This window comes from Moschus berezovskii, chromosome 21 (genome assembly GCF_049115385.1).
Source record: "Moschus berezovskii isolate FMDL1 chromosome 21, NW_MosBer_1.0, whole genome shotgun sequence".
NCBI lineage: Eukaryota > Metazoa > Chordata > Mammalia > Artiodactyla > Moschidae > Moschus > Moschus berezovskii.
Genome location: NC_142480.1, coordinates 13,696,518 through 13,716,794, shown reverse-complemented (window position 1 = coordinate 13,716,794; position 20,277 = coordinate 13,696,518). Strand labels below are relative to the sequence as shown.

The 20,277-nt window shown below is 40.5% G+C and overlaps 1 protein-coding gene and 1 pseudogene across 1 annotated transcript in view; both read right to left on the bottom strand.

The window, feature by feature from the left end:
* Positions 1–20,277, bottom strand: part of CATSPERB (catsper channel auxiliary subunit beta) — a 117,102-nt gene that overhangs the window by 68,252 nt on the left and 28,573 nt on the right. The window contains exons 7-10 of the mRNA XM_088829775.1: positions 12,532–12,681; positions 4,372–4,467; positions 4,113–4,231; positions 3,763–3,795 (exon numbers count right to left, since the gene is read on the bottom strand). Coding sequence (XP_088685901.1) covers positions 3,763–3,795; positions 4,113–4,231; positions 4,372–4,467; positions 12,532–12,681 — 398 coding nt within the window. The remainder of the gene's footprint in view (positions 1–3,762; positions 3,796–4,112; positions 4,232–4,371; positions 4,468–12,531; positions 12,682–20,277) is intronic.
* Positions 9,549–9,657, bottom strand: LOC148774501 (U2 spliceosomal RNA; annotated as a pseudogene).

Sequence of the window (20,277 nt, the reverse complement as noted above, 5' to 3'; positions counted from 1 at the left end):
ATTATCATGACTATATATGGGCAATTAATAAAGAATCTCTACTGGGTCCTGAGAGTCCTCTTTTTTTCCTCTTGCTCTTTAGATTTCTTTTTTTTTTTTCCTACCTGGAATAAAACTGATAATACTTCAGTGAATATCCCTGGGGATAATTTAATCTGAACAGGCTGACTTTACTCCAAGAATGAGCTCATACCTCAGGCCTGATTTAGAGTCACAAAGACGGGTCAGGGATGAACACACGATCCAAGTTAGGTTAATGAGTCGGCCCTGAGACTTGGAACTACCAGAAAAGAGATATTTTAGTCCTGCGGGGATTGCTAAATTGCTTGCATGTAAACTTGGTGGCCGTTCTTACTGACAATTGGAACAAAACTACTGAGAGTGAAGTCAATGTAGAGGAAAGCAGACTCAAAAGGTCAGAAGTCAGAGTTCGACGGACACTTGTTAGGCACAAAATCCAGTCATGTCTGAAAGCCAGATTCTTCATTCCTTGAATTCCCTGCTCACATGAGCCAACAACTGCATCTCCTTTGCTAAAATCAGATTTAGTTGGTTTCTGTCATTTGCTTTCAAAAGGTTCTGAGTATAGTTTTTGTTTGTTTGTTTAAGTTTCTACTTTGATTCATGAACCAGGCCAAATTTTTATATAATGTTATTTAATCACTTCAAGCCTGGCGTGCTGTGATTCACGGGGTCGCGGAGAGTCGGACACGACTGAGCGACTGAACTGAACTGAACTGAATCACTTCAACTCTAAGAGGCAGATAATGTTATGAACATTTTAAAATGAAGAAATTGAGGCCAGCGAGGTTTATGACTGTTCAAACTTCCATGCTGCATGGCTACTAACTTCCTACAAGACTGGATTCCTGTCTGTCTTCATTTCTTCACTCATGGAGTCTGCAAATATTTATTTGAGATAACCTATATGCAAGGCAGGATGGTAACTTATTAGCATACACCAGTAAATAAGGTAGTTCTTGACATGAAAGCTAAAATCTGGTGAGGCAAGTCAGAGGGCTCAACAGACAAAATAGGGTGACAAATGACAGCCATTAGTGGTGAGAGCATTGAGACTGTATAGGAGGGGCACCCTTGGTAGTCACAGAGGGGTTATTGAAGAAGCGGTTGGAACTCTCTGAGTCATGGGTCCCTAACCTCTAGGATCTAATGCTTGATGATCTGTGGTGGAGTTGATGTAATAATAGTAGAAATAAATTGCACAATAAATGTCATATGCTTGAATCATTCCAAAACCATCCTCCCTCACTCTGGTCTGTGGAAAAATTGTCTTCTGTGAAACTGGTTCCTGGTGCCAAAAAGGTTGGGGATCCTTGCTCTAAGTGAAATGAAAGGGAGCGGAAGGGAATGCACCCTAAGGAGATGAAACATCTTGTCCAACTGATTCAAAGTATAAGAAATGATGGCTCATTTCAGGGTGTGTTTGCTGTGCCTGGAAAGGGCTGCTTGGGGTGAGGAGCAGGCACAGTAGGGCTGAGGAAGGCATGAGAGGCTCTGACCATGAAGGACTATGTCCGTCTCTCAAAGAGCTTGGATTTTATCCTTAAAGAAGTGACCCCAGATGCCTGCTGTTTCCACTAACCAGATTTTGGCAGAGAGATTTTGCCTCATGTCAAGTTCCCAATTGAGGGCCTCTGCACCACTGTCTGGACATATTTTGGCAAAATCATTTCTTCAACTCATTTGAATTTCTGCTTCAATTTCACCTCCTTGGAGAGGCCTGCTATAATCACCTGGCTTAAAATACAATCTTATCTACTCTTCACTCTGTTTCTCTTTCTGCTTTAATTTGAATAAGCCCTTTGTACTTTTCAAAATCTGCATGTGTTTGTGTACTTGTTCACGGTCTAGCTGCTTCAGGAGAATGGAAAGCTACAAGAGAGTCGGGACTTTATCTTGTATGTCTTTGTCTAAACAAGCTTGGCTCAACAAACTTCTGTTGAATGAATGAATAAGAGCATGAATAAATCACCAAGTATTAACTCCTTCAAATTCCTGGCTGGATAGCCACACACATCCCATTCTTACTGTTCTTTCTTCAATCATTATAGAAGAGGCCTTTCCTAAAGGTAAATCCTTATACCTTTAAGAATAAGTTCACTTTCCCCTGCATTTTGCCCTGCCACATGACCTCACTATCTTTAGAACACTTGCAGTTCTCCTCTCTCTCATCATTACCAGAAGTCCCTGAGTTTTTGCTGAAATATTTCAGCTCAAGAGGATTTATTTTAATATCCTTGTAAATAGTAAAAACGTCTATGAAGGGCAACTTGTGATTGTCTTTTAATATTGTACAAGCATTTACTCCTTGATGTGTCCATCCAAGTTCCAAGAATGTATTGCACTGATATAGCCGGATACATACAAACTTGCTGGATACAAATTATTAATGGAAGCATTGTTTGTAATATAAAAGCAAAAGATTAGAAAAACTACTCAAGTATCCACTCGTAGGAGACTGGTAAGGTAAACTCTGGTTAAGTTCACACGATGGACTATATGCAGCTATAAAAACACAGAAGGGTGGGCTCAGGTCTGGTGAAAAACACAGATAAGTTTCCTGCCTCCCTTAGAGTTCACATTTCTAGTTCCATCATTATTTCTGGCATCCCACTTTACGGGAATCTCTGGACGATAAACTCTCCTGATGCCTCATCTGTGAAAATTTCTTTTCTTCACCCTCACTCTTGAGTGATAGAGTTTTTCTCAGTTTGGAATTCTGTCCTTGACAGTTCTCCTCCTTGCTCTTCGTAATGGAAATCAGTTTTGTCTGCTGGACCTTCCCAGCTCTCAGCTTGACATTTCTTGGAATCAGTGAGGCAAGAAGTCAGTTCCTTTTGCTTCCTGAGAAGTAAGTGCCTCTTTGCTTTAGTCAGTGTGAGTGGGTGTGCATGTGTGTGCCCATGTGCATCTGTGCCCACAGGCCTATATGGGAGGGGACATGGCAAAAGGCTACAAATACTCATAATTTTGTTGTGCTCATATGTTGATGGCAATGAGGCAATGACTTAGTTGAATCTCAAAACCTGACCTCATAACTGAGAGGGGAGATAATTGATGGAACAAAATCACACCCCGAAAAGCCAGAATCAGAGCTCATGTGGTTGCTTGTATCATATTAGAAAGAGTGCCCCTTTCTCTCGGTAGACACAGACTCACATGAGGGTCAGGAGCAGGCAGACTGAGGAGTCAAGTGTTAAGCCAGATTTCATTTCTCACTATCTTTTCTTTACTTTTTTGTTTTTTAAAGATTTTTTTGATGTGGACCATTTTTAAAAAGTCTTTATTAAATCTTCCACAATATTGCTTCTGTTCTATATTTTGTTTTTTGGCCCTGAGACATGTGGGATCTTAGCTCCCCAACCGTGGGTTGAACCCATGTCCACTGAATTGGAAGGTGAAGTCTTAACCACAGGACTGCCGAGCCACCGGACTGCCCATCTTTTCAACTGGGTGCTCTTGTGCAGAACACATTGAACAGCCACAGCAATCCTGGACAGAACATATAAAGAAGGGGTAAGGGCTGCCTCTAAAACATCGAGTGGCATTTCCTCCTTTGAAACAGAACAAGAGATCATTGCTTAATGGTTAGAGGAAAAACATTTTTAAGTTCAAACTGTAAATAATATTGTAGTGTCAGGTATCATCTATATTATGAATTCTTGTCTTGCACCTCATCTCTTAGGTCACCCAGGAAATGAATATCTTCTAACAAACCCTTGGAAATTGAAAGCTTCTTACCCTTTCGAAACCGCAAAAGTCTACCCTTGAAAGCTAGAAGAAAAAAAGAAGGAATTTAAATTTTTGCTTGCAATCAGAAGGCATGATAAAACATAGTAGTTTAAATTACACCACATGTGTTTTCTACATGTACGTATTTGAAACTTCCCGTAAATTTGTATAGCAACAAAACTAGCACCATTTCCAAATGATACGTTCAACATTATAAGGCAAAGGAAAAAGTCATGATATTATGCTTTTATATTTCAATTTTAAGCTATATCACATGTAACTCAAAGTATCCAATATTTCTACTTTATATCACATAAGATATTTAAGGTTAACTTCTAGTTACAGAGCAATTCACCTACCATTAAGACAGAGGATGATGGATAACGAAGATCTCCACTTATAAAAAGACCCAAAGAGGTGAGGATAACTAAAAAATGATTTGTTAAAACCATATCCACCACTGAGAGCTGTCTGTGTTCTAAAGGAAGAAATCATATAATGCGTTAAAAGATAAGGGAAAAATGATGTTTTCAGCAAGGCAAAGACATTTCACAAATATTCATCAAATGTTGATGCAAAGGAAAATGTCGAAGATGAAGTCACTGTTAGAGGAATTACCTTCTCCAACTTGGGAATAGATCATGTCTGTCAGGTTATACCATTGGGTATCATCATAGTCCCCAAATCCAGAAAAGCTGAGGCCTATGTAAACACCTACCATGAGAGAAAAGGGAAATTAAGGCAAGGTAACTGCAAAGCGAGTAACTGACTCCTAGGTTTTAGGAAGGAGAGCCTGCATCTGCCCCACCTTCCAGGCTAAGCTCCACCCTTGCCCCAACCCCCCAAAGTGAAGTTTGAGTATCACTTCCCCAAGCATTGGAAAGATAAAGTAACTTGGGTTGTACCACAGGAGTTTAGCCAGCCATCAAATTATTAAAGATTTTGCTTTATATTGAAGGAGATCAGAGTATGTCATCCCCAAAATATGCCACTTTGGCATCAGGGTTTTGAGCTGGAGGCAGCCGAGAATGCAAGAAATGCAGGGAGGCAGACAAGCCTCCCTTTTCCTGCTAAAAAGCAGGGCATTTTCTAACCACTTCACCTGCATCAGGAAGTGAAAGTGAAAGTGGCTCAGTCGTGTCTGACTTTTGATGACCCCATGGAATATACAGTCCATGGAATTCTCCAAGCCAGAATACTGGAGTGGGTAGTATTCTTCTCCAGGGGATCTTCCCAACACAGGGATTGAACCCAGGTCTCCCACACTGCAGGTGGATTCTTTACCAGCTGAGCCAAAAGGGAAGCCCAAGAACACTGGAGTGGGTAGCCTATCCCTTCTCCAGTACATCTTCCCAACCCAGGGATCAAACTGGGGTCTCCTGCATTGCAGGCAGATTCTTCACCCACTGAGCTATAAGGGAAGCCCATAAAACCAGGAAGAGAAGAGAGCAATCTTCTCACCAGAGACAGGAAGATGATTCCAAAATGAGTCTGCATAAACAGACTTCACTAAAATAAGTCTTATCTTCCATTAGTCCACCCACAAATTTCCTCATCACTTCACAATTTCTTGTCCCTTGAGTTCTAGACTCCTTTCCTTTGTTAAGATGGTATAGAAGCCTCCAAGTTTAACTAGTTCTCTGAGTTTCATTTCTCTTCTGGGAACTCCCATGATTATAAATATTAATAAAAAGTACATGCCTTTTCTCCTGCTAATGTCTTGGTTAATTTGGAGTCCCCCAGTCATAACCTATGAGGATATAGGAAGAACTTTTTCTTCCTGATAATTTCCTTCTAAGCAAAAATATGTTCCTATTTCAAGAATACAACTATAGTGAACAATACAAAAATTCCAAAAAAAAAAGATTAAAATGCAAAACTCAAGAGGGAAGAAATTATGTTTGATTTACTTTATTTTTTGAAAGTGATTTGCTTTATTATGATTTTTTAAATAGAATAAATTGTTAATAAGAGAATCTATTTGTGGCTCAGATGGTAAAGAATCTGCCTGTAATTCAGGAAACCCCGGTTCAATCACTGGGTCGGGAAGATCCCCTGGAGAAGGGAATGGCTACCTACTCTAGTTTTCTTTCCCTTAGAGAAAAGGGAAAGGCTACCCACTCCAGTATTCTGGCCTGGAGAATTCCATGGACTGTAAAGTCCACGGGGTCGCAAAGAGTCAGACACTACTGAGCAACTAACACTTTACTTCATTCAAACTTTGAGAACTTATTAAAAAGAGACTGAACATGTTGCAAATACTGAAACCACTTTGTTTCTTGATCTTACCTTTCCTTGGCCATAGTAGGAAAGTTTAGCGTCTTTTGTTTCTTAAATGTGGAGCATTAATATGAAGTCTAGTCAACATTCATATAACTATGTGGGTGGTAGAGGGAGCCTGAAGAGAGTTGATAATCTAATGCATATGCTTTGTTTCTAAAAGATGAATGCAGGATCACTCAGATTGTGAACTGTGTGTTTTAACTCCTAGATCTTTTCTGCGTAGGGAAAGATATACAAGAAAATGCTATCATCATACACTTTTTCCAGAAAGAGGAAAGCTAAAGACAAGCTTTGCTTTTCTAAGACAAAAGCAAAGCATATCACACGACCAGACTCTGGCAAAGTCTAGAAATATTTAATAGAGAGGTAAGTAGTAAAATAAAAAACTTATTCTGGTTGATATTTTAGGCTGAAATTAAGTTACAGGCTATTCTCTGTGACAAACTGGCCATAATTGTATCTCAGGGTTACAGAAGCTGATGTTGACCATTGAAATGATTTTGGATTTTATTCTAATGGGCAAAGGGAAGCCACTGGAATGTTTGAAGCCAGAAAGTAGTGTGATTTGTTTTACACTTGAGATCATTGTGGTGACTGTTTGGATGTGGGTTGTACTAGGGTTGGAAACAGGGAGACCACTTAAGAGGCTGTGAATTAGTCTCATAGAAAACCATTGTTATCTTGGCCTAAGATTTTACCAGAGGAAAGAAGTGGTCATGCTGAAGATAGACACTGGATGTGGCCTCATCCTGGAATGTCATCAGAGTAAGAACAGTCAAGAGTCTATGCTAATTTTTATATTTGGATATACATTAGGATGAAAAGTACTAGAGAGGAACAGATTTTAAAGGGAGATGAATCAAGAGTTTTGGCTTAGCTTTGTTATATCAGAGATGCTCATTAGATACCAACAGGAAGTGTAAAACAGACAATTAAGTGTGGGAGTTTGGTCTCAAGGAAGTGGTCAGCACCAGAAATACAAATTCAGGGATCATCAGCCTGAAGGTGGCACTGTTACCAGAGGACTAGATTACATTTCTCGGAGAGGATCTGGTAGGGTTGAGGACAAAGCCTTATTTCATTGACATGTTAGGGGTCACAACAAATGAGCTGGTTTAGAAAACGAAGGATTGACCAATGAGGTAAGATAAATGTAACTATAGGTGGTGTAGGAAGCCAAAAGAATAAAGTGTTCTGTTGAGAAGTAAAGTAGCGTCAAATTCTGCTGGGAGGGAGAGTAGAATGAGGATAAAGAATTGACTATTGGAATTGGCAACACGGAGATCATGGGTGACCTTAGAATGAATTGTTTAGGAACAATCTGATTTGCAGGGGAATGGGCTTCCCTGGTGGCTCAGAGGTTAAAGCGTCTGCCTCCAATGCGGGAGACCCGGGTTCGATCCCTGCGTCGGGAAGATCCCCTGGAGACGGAAACGGTAACCCACTCCAGTATTCTTGCCTGGAGAATCCCATGGACGGAGAAGCCTGGTAGGCTACAGTCCACGGGGTTGGTAGGCTACAGTCCACGGGGTCGCAGAGAGTCGGACACGACTGAGCGATGGAACGGAACGGAAGATAAAATAGGAAGTGGAAAATGTAATGCCATCTACAATAAATTCTTCCAGTCATTCTGTTTGAAGGGGAACAGAGGGATGAGGGATGGTGGCAAAGTGAGATAAATGAAGATTTTGCCTAAGATGGAGGATATTAGGGTATGTTTGTATACTAATGCATCTAATCCAGTGAGGAGGGGCAGAGTGATGATATATGAGAGAAAGGTGAGAACTGCAGGACAGATGCAGGAGCAAGGTTCTCCAGGTGAGAGAGAATGGGACGCAGGACACAAGGGGTGATGGGCAGCCATCGGCACAGCAGAGACATTTCTCACGATGCAACAGGCAAGAAGGCAAAGCACACAAGTACTAAGGCAGGGAAGGTGGCAGGTGAGTGCAGAAGCGATGATGGAATGCCTTGTGATCAGTCTTGATCTTCTACATCAAGTATTAAAGGCACAGCTGAGAGCAGAGAAGGAAAGGAGGTAAGGCACAGCATCTGAGGAGTGGGAAGAGGTGTGACCAAGTCCCTCTGCAGAATGGGAAAATAAACATCCCCAGGAAGAGAGATGGGATTTCTGGGTCATTCTGAGTACCCACTTGAGACTTGAAATCGTGAATTTATGGTGAGACCAGCTGGTGGAATTTTAAAGAGAGACTGGTGTGCAACTTTTGTCTAGTAATATTCTGCTCTGCCAATGGAGTAGAGGTGGTTTTAATGACAGTTGGGATTATGCAGGCAAGGAAGAAAGAGAAAGGCAAAGAAGTTACAGAACTGTTTATAAAGAGAGACAATTAAAATTATGGTGAAAAAATAAGGATGTTGAGTAGTGAAAAACAGTGGCGGAGAAAACATATTGATGTCTCCAAGAAATCCAAGAAATGTCAGACTGTGAATACTAGGGTAGGCTGAAAGTATAAAAGGTAGCGGGCAGAGCATGAGATGATTGTAGTGGAGATTTTGGAGCCAATAACAATATCAGAGACAATACGGTCAAGAAAATGACCACAGAAGTAAGATGGGAGAAAGATCACTGGGGAAGAACAGGCCTTGAAAGCATTGGTCCGTATGGGTGGTGAAATCACCAAAAATAGCAACAAAAATAAGGTGAAGAGAAAGGCAGGGGTCCAGATGCTAACTCATCGATGAAAGTGAGTGATGGGAAGGTTGTCATACACTGGCAGCCAAGAAGAGTTAGAGGGAGTAAAGTCTGAATTCAAAGGGACTGAACATTTTCAAGGAGAAGACAGGAGTTAATTATTAAGAAGTAGCCCTTAAGGAATGAGTACAGTGACCCCTTGAGACTCAAACATGTGCCATGTGAGACAGCTGCAGGGAAAAGAATGACAACTGGGATTGGCCAGATTACTCTTTACAGCAATTGAGGGGACCATTCAGAGAAAAGAGTAGTAGTATGGGGGAATTTACCGATAACAGACCACATATTTCAATGAATGGATTTGGGCGAATGGAGATGGACAGAAGTTTCAGCTCAGTTCAGTCTCTCAGTTGTGTCCAACTCTTTGAGACCCCAAGGACCGCAGCACGCCAAGTCTCCCTGTCCATCGCCAGCTCCTGGAGTTTACTCAAACTCATGTCCATTGAGTCGGTGATGCCATCCAACCATCTCATCCTCTGTCGTCTCCTTCCCCTCCTGCCTTCAATCTTTCCCAGCATCAGGGACTTTTCTATTGAGTCAGTTCTTTGCATCAGATGGACAAAGTATTGGAGCTTCAGCTTTAGCATCAGTCCTTCCAGTGAATATTCAGGACTGATTTCCTTTAGGAAGGACTGGTTGGATCTCCTTGCAGTCCAAGGGACTCTCAAGAGCCTTCTCCAACACCACAGTTCAAAAGCATCAATTTTTCAGCACTCAGCTGTCTTTATAGTCCAATTCTCACATACATACATGACTACTGGAAAAACCATAGCTTTGACGAGACAGACCTTTGTTGGCAAATTAATATCTCTGCTTTTTAATATGCTGTCTAGGTTGATCATAACCTCTTTTTAAACTGATAAGAACAGATACTACACTTGATCTTAGCCAAAAGGCCGAGATAATAACCTCTTTTTAATTTCATGGCTGCAGTCACCATCTGCAGTGATTTTGGAGCCCCCCAGAATAAAGTCTGTCACTGTTTCCATTGTTTCCCCATCTATTTGCCATGACGACGAGTTGACTCACTGGAAAAGACTGATGCTGGGAAAGGTTGGGGGCGGGAGGAGAAGGGGACGACAGAGAATGAGATGGCTGGATGGCGTCACCGACTCTGTGGACATGAGTTTGAGTGTACTCCGGGAGTTGGTGATGGATAGGGAGGCCTGGCATGCTGTGATTCATGGGGTCGCGGAGAGTCGGACACGACTGAGCGACTGAACTGAACTGAACTGATGGGACCAGATGCCACGATCTTAGTTTTCTGAATGTTGTTTGGGTGAAATTAAAGGAAATTCAGAATAGTATGTGGTATAAAGTAACCATAAGTGACCTGGAGGCTTAGGTTTCTATAGTGACGTAAAACTGGGGTGAGAGGCATGATGGATGTAATAGGAGTGTCACAGAGGAGGAGGATGGGTAATAAGTCCAGACTGGAACATATGGATCATATGAGGCTCCTGGATTCCTGTTGTCACCATTGACTCCATTTGGGATGAAGCCTCATTGGTGTGGGGAGGGCAGATGAACCAAAGCCTCACAAAGGAATGGTCAGTGGCAGCCTGATACTGTGGGAACTTATTTTCTGCTTCAGCACACCAGTGGCCAGCTGAGGGAAAAAGTGGGTTCATCTAAAAACAGGTTTCCAAAACTTTCATTTCTCGAGATGTTGAAGTGATCGAGTAAGTGAGACCCTAAGGAACTGAGATTTGCCTTCTCTCCTGTGATTCTCGGGGGTGTGGCAGGATGAAGAGACTGGCTCCTCTCCTGTGTCTCACAAAAGTATGGCAGGTTTGGACAGAGAAAAGAGGAGGGGGCCCTGGCCTTGCATCCATGGAACAAAGCTAGAAAAGGAGCTGAGTTTCCATCTGGTTGAGAGAGAGGAAAATGAGACACAGTTTCTCACTGAACTAATTCTGCACAAGCAGGCTGGAGCTAGGATAATTAAAAGACTGCAAGTCATGAAATTCAAAGAAATTTGGGGCAAGGCTATCTATATATCCCTATACCAGTGTATATGACTTGAATCTATTACTTTATCATGGTAGGGCAACCTATTGTGCTATTTTATTCTTTAGAATCATGTTTGTTAGTCATGTGGCTTTAGTCTCCCACATGAATTTTGGTATTTGCTTATCAATTTCCATTCACACAAAAATACAGCTGTAATTTTTCTTGGATTTGTATTGAATTGATTGATAAATTTTAAAAGAACTAACACTTTTACATATATAAATTCTTAGTCTCTTTTTATTTATTAAAATTTTATTTTTTTTTCTTTGAACAAGCCTTGAAAGTCTTTTTTGGTTTATTTCTAGGTCCCTATTAGATTTTATTACTTTCTGAATAGGGTTTTAAATTTATAATCTTTAATCAGTCTTCAGTGGAGTGGTTTTTATATACTGTTATGTTTGTCAATTCCATAGCATTCCCATACTTGTTCTGATAGTTTGTCTGTTGATTCTTTTGGATTTTTATATAGATACACATATAATCTATAGGTAATAAAATTTGTTTCCTATCTTTTAGTTCTTTTATTTTTTTTTTCTTTAGAAATATCAGATTTGGGGTCACTGAAGTCATCAATGACCTAAAAAAAACAATCTAGAATAAGACGATTAGTAATTGAAATGTGTAGGATGATACTAATTATAATAATAATAATAGAAAAACACATAACAAAATAATGTGATACCTCAGAACAACTTTACCTATTTATGTGTGGCAGGAATAGAAGATGGATTAGAACTGCAATGATTATCTCTGGGAAGAAAGAACATATTAGTGGAGGACAGAGTATCAAGCGGGGCTTCCCTGGTGGCTCAGACGGTAAAGCATTGAGAGAGTCATTTCCTAGGCAGGTTGATAAGAAGTCTAGGTGTCCCCAAGGAGAGAGGGGTCTGGAATTCTCGAGGAAGAAAGGACAAACTTTTTTCCCCTCTACATTCCTTAGGATTATATAACAATAATGTATCCTGCCTGAGGAAGTCTCTGGATTAAACCTTCTGGCTAATCCTGTTATCTTAAAATGTAAATTGTGGGAGTAGGTCTGGTGAGGTCTTTACAACCTCCAGACATTCTTTGGATTCATTGGAAAGTATGTAACTCCACTGCTAACACTAGCAAGGGGGTACTCTTTTTGCCCGCTTCTGATGTCTATGTCAGAAACTTTCTTCAGCTAATAAAACTTTATTACACAAAAGCTCTGAGCGATCAAGCCTTGTCTCTGGCCCAGGATTGAATTCTTCTCCTCTGGAAGCCAAGAATCCCGGCGTCTTTTTGTGGTTAAGCAACAACCTTTCAGCATCAGCTTGCAATGAGGGAGACTTGGGTTTGATCCCTGGGTTGGGAAGATACCCTGGAGAAGGAAATGGCAACCCACTCCAGTACTCTTGCCTGGAAAATTCCGTGGATGGAGGATCCTGGTAGGCTACAGTCCATGGGGTCGCAAAGAGTCAGACACGACTGAGTGACTTCACTTTCTGATAAACCTTTTTATCCTCTGCTGTACAGAAGCAGTGGGTATTTCCAAACATAAATCACCAGAGTATCAAGGAAATTTGGAGAGACATTAAAGTTAGTAGTAACATGGCAAAATGTCACAGAGAAAAAAGTTTATCACACTAGCAAGCGGACAAGGGGAAATGACAAAGCTCTTAGGTATTTTTAGGAAACATTTTCACTCCATTATGCCTGCATGTTTAACTTGTACTGTCAATTAAACATAACTGTCATATAATACAAAATGCCATCCCCAACTCTGAATAAAGTCGCAAACTTACCATCAAATGTTGTGTTCATAACGAAGCCAAGTAATGCCACATCATTGGCACAGGGACACTTTGTCGTTTTGAGATCTACCACATGTGGATATAATTGGTGGATTGTTGTTTTTTTCATCATAGTCCCAAGTTTCCAGTGAAGGATAGGTTCTGTGGAAATCAAGTTTTGGTGTTTAAATTACAGCAGCGCTCTTGAAAATAGAACATTACTGTTTTCTTTTTTTCTGTCATTTTTAAAAATTAAAAAAAAATTTTAAATTGAAGTATAGTTGATTTACAATGTTGTGTTAATTACTGTTGTACTACAAAATGATTCTGCTATACATACATACCAACATATATATGTGTGCATATACATATTCTCTTTTACATATTCTTTTCCATTATGGTTTATCACAAGGTAATGAGTGTAGTTCTCTGAGCTATACAATAGGACCTTGTTGTTTATCCAGTCTATATGGATACCCATTCTATATGAACTAGAAGTTTGCATTTGTAAATCCCAAACTCCCAATCCATCCTTCTTTCCCCTCCCCTTGGCAACCAGCAGTCTATTCTTTATGTCCATGATTCTGTTTCTGTTTCATAGATAGGTTCATTTGTGTCATACTTCAGATTCCACATATAAGTGATATCATATGGTATTTATCTTTATCTTTCTGACTTACTTCACTTAGTATGATAATTTCTAAATGCATGTTTCTACATCCATGTTCCTGCAAAGGGCATTATTCCATATTTATGGCTGAGTAATATTCCACTTTGTGCAGGAGCAGCAGCTGCGCTGGCACAGAAGCAGCCAAGAGGAACTACCCCACATCCAAGGTCGGGGCAGCGGCCAAGAGGAGATACTCCATGTCCAAGGTAAGGAGCAGTGGCTGCACTTTGCCGGAGCAGCCGTGAAGAGATAACCATGTCCAGGGTAATAGAAACCCAAGTAAGATGGTAGGCACTGAGAGAGGGCATCATAGAGCAGACAGACTGAAACCACAATCACAGACAACCAGCCAATCGGATCACACTGACCACAGCCCTGTCTAACTCAATGAAACTAAGCCGTGCCGTGTGGGGCCACCCAAGACGGGTGGGTCATGGTGGAGAGGTCTGACAGAATGTGGTCCACTGGAGAAGGGAATGGTAAACCACTTCAGTATTCTTGCCTTGAGAACCCCATGAACAGTATGGAAAGGCAAAAAGATAGGACACTGAAAGATGAATTCCCCAAGTCAGTAGGTGCCCAATCAGTGGAGATATAACTTCAGAAAGAATGAAGGGATGGAGCCAAAGCAAAAACAACACCCAGTTGTGGATGGGACTGGTGATAGAAGCAAGGTCCAATGCTGTAAAGAGCAATATTGCATAGGAACCTGGAATATTAGGTCCATGAATCAAGGCAAATTGGAAGTGGTCAAACAGGAGATGGCAAGAGTGAATGTTGACATTCTAGGAATCACGGAACTAAGATGGACAGGAATGGGTGAATTTAACTCAGATGACCGTTATATCTACTACTGAGGACAGAAATCCCTTAGAAGAAATGGAGTAGCCATCATGGTCAACAAAAGAGTCCGAAATGCAGTACTTGGATTCAATCTCAAAAATGACAGAATGAGCTCTGTTCATTTCCAAGGCAAACCATTCAGTATCATGGTAATCCAAGTCTATGCCCCGACCAGTAATGCTGAAGAAGTTGAAGTTGAATGGTTCTATAAAAGACCTACAAGACCTTCTAGAATTAACACCCAAAAAAGATGTCCTTTTCATTATAGGGAACTGGAATGCAAAAGTAGGAAGTCAAGAAACAGGTCTGGAGTAACAGGAAAATTTGGCCTTGGAGTACAGAATGAAGCAGGGCAAAGGCTAATAGAGTTCTGAAAAAAGAATGCACTGGTCATAGCAAACACCCTCTTCCAACAACACAAGAGAAGATTCTACACATGGACATCACCAGATGGTCAACACTGAAATCAGATTGATTACATTCTTTGCAGCCAAAGATGGAGAAGCTCTATATAGTCAGCAAAAACAAGACCGGGAGCTGACTGTGGCTCAGATCGTGAACTCCTTATTGCCAAATTCAGACTGAAATTGAAGAAAGTGGGAAAACCACTAGACCATTCAGATATGACCTAAATCTAATCCCTTATGATTATACAGTGGAAGTGAGAAATAGATTTAAGGGACTAGATCTGATAGACAGAGGGCCTGATGAACTATGGATGGAGGTTCGTGACATTGTACAGGAGACAGGAATAAATAACCATCCCCAAGAAAAAGGAATACAAAAAGGCAAAATGGCTGTCTGATGAGGCAAATAGCTGTGAAAAGAAGAGAAGCTATAAGCAAAGGAGAAAACGAAAGATATACCCATTTGAATGCAGAGTTCCAAAGAATAGCAAGGAAAGATAAGAAAGCCTTCCTCAGTGATCAATGCAAAGAAATAGAGGAAAACAATAGAATGGGAAAGACTAGAGATTTCTTCATGAAAATTAGAGATACCAAGGGAACATTTCATGCAAAGATGGGCTCAATAAAGGACAGAAATGGTATGGACCTAACAGAAGCAGAAGATATTAAGAAGAGGTGGCAAGAATACACAGAAGAGCTGTACAAAAAAGATCTTCACAACCCAGATAATCATGATGGTGTGATCACTCACAGTCATCTAGAGCCAGACATCCTGGAATGTGAAGTCAAGTGGGCCTTAGGAAGCATCACTACGAACAAAACTAGTGGAGGTGATGGAATTCCAGTTGAGCTATTTCAAATCCTAAAAGATGATGCTGTGAAAGTGCTGCACTCAATATGCCAGCAAATTTGGAAAACTCAGCAGTGGCCACAGGACTGGAAAAGTTTGGTTTTCATTCTAATCCCAAAGAAAGGCAATGCCAAAGAATGCTCAAACTACCGCACAATTGCACTCATCTCACATGCTATTACTGTCATGCTCAAAATTCTCCAAGCCAGGCTTCAGTAATACATGAACCATGAAAAAACTTCCAGATTCAAGCTGATTTTAGAAAAGGCAGAGGAACCAGAAATCAAATTGCCAATATCTGGGGGATCATCAAAAAAGCAAGAGAGTTTCAGAAAAACATCTATTTCTGCTTTATTGACTACGCCAAAGCCTTTAAACTGGAAAATTCTGAAGGAGATGGGAATACCAGACTATCCGACCTGCCTCTTGAGAAACCTGTATGCAGGTCAGGAAGTGACAGCTATAACTGTACATGGAACAACAGCCTGGTTCCAAATAGGAAAATGAGTACTACAAGGCTGTATATTGTCACCCTGCTTATTTAACTTATATGCAGAGTACATCATGAGAAACGCTGGGCTGGAAGAAGCACAAGCTGGAATCAAGATTGCCGGGAGAAATATCGATAACCTCAGATATGCAGATGACATCACCCTTATGGCAGAAAGTGAAGAAAAACTAAAGAGCCTCTTGATGAAAGTGAAAGAGGAAAGTGAAAAAGCTGGCTTAAAGCTCAGCATTCAGAAAATTAAGATCATGGCACCTGGTCCCATCACTTCATGGGAAATAGATGGGGAAACAGTGGCTGACTTTATTTTTTGGAGCTCCAAAATCACTGCAGATGGTGACTGCAGCCATGATATTAAAAGATGCTTACACCTTGGAAGGAAAGTTATGACCAACCTAGATAGCATATTAAAAAGCAGAGACATTACTTTGTCAACAAAGGTACATCTAGTCAAGGCTATGGTTTTTCCAGTAGTTATATATGAATGTGAGAGTTGGACTATAAAGAAAACTAAGCAAAGAAGAATTGATGCTTTTGAACTGTGGTGCTGGATGAGACTGTTGAGAGTCCCTTGGACTGCAAGGAGATTCATCCTAAAGGAGATCAGTCCATCCTAAAGGAGATCATCCTGGGTGTTCATTGGAAGGACTGATGTTGAAGCTGAAGCTCCAATACTTTGGCCATCTGATGCCAAGAGCTGACTCATTTGAAAAGACCCTGATGCTCTGAGGGACTGGGGGCAGGAGGAGAAGGGGACGACAGAGGATGAGATGGTTGGATGGCATCACCGACTCAATGGACATGAGTTGGGGTAAACTCCGAAGTTGGTAATAGACAGGGAGGCCTGGCGTGCTGCGATTCATGGGGTCGCAAAGAGTTGGACATGACTGAGTGACTGAACTGAACTGAATATTCCATTGTATATTAGTACTGTGTCTTCTTTATCCATTTATCTGTTGATGGACATTTAAGTGGTTTCCATGTCTTGGCTATTGTAAATAGTGCTGCTATGAACATAGGAGTGCATATATCTTTTTGAATTATAGTTTTGTCTGAATTCATGCCCAGGAGTGGGATTGCTAACAACTGGTAATTCTATTGTTAGTTTTCTGAGGAACCTCTATATTGTTTTCCACCAACTGTGTAGGAAGTTTCCACCAACAGTATAGGAAGGTTCCCTTTTTTCCACACCCTCTCCAGCATTTATTATATGTAGACTTAAATAAAATGTATTTATTTATTTGGTTGTGCTAGGTCTTAATCTTTGATTTTTGTTGTGGCATGAGGAATCTAGTTTCCTGACCAGGGACTGAACCTGGGCCCCCTGCACTGGGGGCATGGAGTCTTAGCCACTGGACCACCAGGGAAGTCCCTATAGCCTTTTTAATGATGGCCATTCTGACCAATGGGGCTTCCCTGGTGGCTTAGATGGTAAGAATCTGCCTACGATGTGGGAGACCTGAGTTCGATCCCTGGGTCAGGAATTCCCCTAGAGACAGGAATGGCTACCCACTCCAGCATTCTTGCCTGGAGAATTCCATGGACAGAAGAGCCTGGCAGGCTACAGTCCATGTGGTCACAAAGAGTTGGACATGACTGAGAGATTTGGATTCTCTCTACACCACTCTGACCAATGAGAAGGTACCTTATTATATTTTTGACTTGGATTTCTTAAATAATTCATTATTTATTTCTTTGAAGGGTTTTAAAGAAATTATGTAAAGGAACTATACCATTGTTTAAAAAAAATAGGTGTATCACCTCATTTTTCATCAGTTAAAAATAGGTTGCTTCTTATTTTCCAAAGTATGAGGAATGAAGGTTAATTTCCTTGAAGGGGGCCTGGCAAGGTCATACAGCAGAAGAGCATGCAACGTGGTACATACTGCTTTGAACATCTTTGGGAAATACAATTGGCCACAGGATCTATCCCTAGAAATGGAATTGCTGGATCACAGGGTTTGCATTTATAACTTAGAGAATAACTTCTGCTTTGAGAGGCCTGATATTTCCTTTCTGTTCACTTTCCCAATTCCATAGAGACATCAGGAGATATAGATAAATGAGAATAAATATGGAACAGCAACAGATAATGGGGAAAGTTGTCATCAGTGGCCAAGACACTTAGAGGGATTTCTGGAAGATACCAAGGAGTCAGGGAAAGACTAACAGGAAAAACTAGTCAGAGTCAAGACGTTTCCAACCCTTCAACCCAGGAATCTATTCTTAGATATACAAAGGGTTGGAGCTGGAGAAAGTCAAAGTTTAAAGCATGAGAAATGGGAGAATTTATTTTTCTGAAAAAAATGAGAAAAGAGAATATAAAAAGTAAGCCAGGACAGTTTGACTGAGTACTGCTGTCTGAATTTCAAAAATAGTCAAAGAACTTTTAAGAACAGAGATACAGTCACTCCATAGCTGTTTACATTTCTGCAACCTGAATCTCCTCATCAATTTTTCAATAAAGTCTGCTATAGAACCAAAAACTTAGTATATACTTAGTATATACTTCAGTTTGGGCAAAGTAAGAAAAGGAACTAAGTTTCTATCTAGGCTGACATAGTGTAGAACAGGTATGGCCAATAAGGAAAAGAGACACAATTTATAACCAAATTAATTCATTCTGAAATTCAAAGAAATCTGGGGCAAGGCGGCTGACTTTCCAGGTTGTAGCATATGTGTACAGACAATTAATGACCATATCTCAGAGGGCAGGGAGATTTGAACTTGCATCTGGAACATGACTCCATTGACTTGAAAATGCCTCTTTACTGGTGTTTTAGGAATGAAGGAGTGATTAAAAGTCTTGACTGGTGAGACGCTATAAAGGAGACAGAAAAGTGACTGATGTGAAGGTGACTGGTGATTGTGATTAACAGCAATTTTAGTGAAGTGGTCTGGGCTCTGAATCAAAGATGAGGAAGTAGAGATAATACTTTTCAACGTCTCTTTTGAATTTAGTAGTGAATAAAGATTCCCAGCTGTAACTGTAACCTTAATACTTGTTGCCACTTTCCAGTGTTTTCTCCCCATGTCTTCAGCATCTCAGTAAATGATACTGTCATCTACTTGATTGCTCGAGTAAGAAATCTAGGATTCATCCTTAATATCTGCTTCCTTCATCCCCATTCCACCTGGAGGTCATATCAGCTCTACTTTGAAACGGTATCTTGAACTCTGTGACTTCTCACCGTCTCCACTGCTCGTCCCAAGTACTCCAGACCATCTCCTCTGTGGAAAGTGGCAACAGCTGCCCACCAATCCTTCATTCCATTCTTGTCATCTGCCCTCAAGAGTCAGTTCTCTACATGGCAGCCAAACTGATATTTTTAAAAAGAATAAATCAGTATCATTCTCCTGCTTAAAACGCTTCAATGGCTTTTCACTATGATCAGAACAGAATCCACACGTTACTGTGACCTCCGCCCATCTGTCTGAACTCTTACACGCCACTCTGTCACTGACTACGCTCCCACAACACTGGCTTCCTCTCAGTCCCTCAAACAGATGAACCTCCTTTCTCTAACTGGAAACTTTAAGAACTTTTAATTTTCCACAGTGGCTGCACCAATTTACATTCCCACCAACAGTGCACAAGAGTACTTTTCTCCATATCCTCACCAACACTTGTTATTTGTTGACTTTTTGATAACAGTCATCCTGACAGGTAGTTCATTGTGCTTTTGATTTGCATTTCCCTGATGATTAGTGATGCTGAGCATCTTTTCAAGTGCCTGTCAGCCATCTGCATATCTTCAGTGGAAAAATATCTACTTAGTTCTTCTGCCCATTTAAAAAATAAGGCTGTTTTTATATGGGTTCTTTGTATATTTTGGATGTTCGCCTCTTATCTGATATATTGTTTGCATATATCCTCTCCCACTTAGTAGGTGGCCTTTTTGTTTTGTTGGTAATTTCCTTAGCCCTGCAAAAGCCTTTTAGTTTGATGAAGTCTCATTTGTTGTTTGTTTCCTTTGTGTGAAGAGAAAGATCAAAATAAATATTGCTGTAAGCTGATACCCAAGAGTGTACTGCCTCCATTTTCCTCTAAGAGTTTTATAGTTTCAGGTCTCACATTTAAGTCTTTTTAAGTCTTTAGTCCACTTTTGAATTACTTTTGAATATGATGTGAGAAAGTAGTCCAGTTTGATTCTTCTGCCTGTAGCTTTCCAGTTTTCCCAAAACTAATTACTGAAGAAGTGTTCTTTCCCTGCACTGTACTTCTTGCCTCCTTTGTCATAGACTCATTAATCATATAAGTGTGGGTTCATTTTTGGTCTCTCTTCCATTCCACTGATCTATGTGTCTGATTTTTGTGCCAGTACCAGAGTTTTAGTTACTATAGCTTTGTAGTAACATTTAAAATCAAGGAGCACTATACCTTTAGCTTTGCTCTTCTTTCTCAAGATTGTTTTGGCTATTTAGGGTCTTCTGTGTTTCCCTACAAATTTCTAAATGATTTGTTCTAGTTCTATGAAGA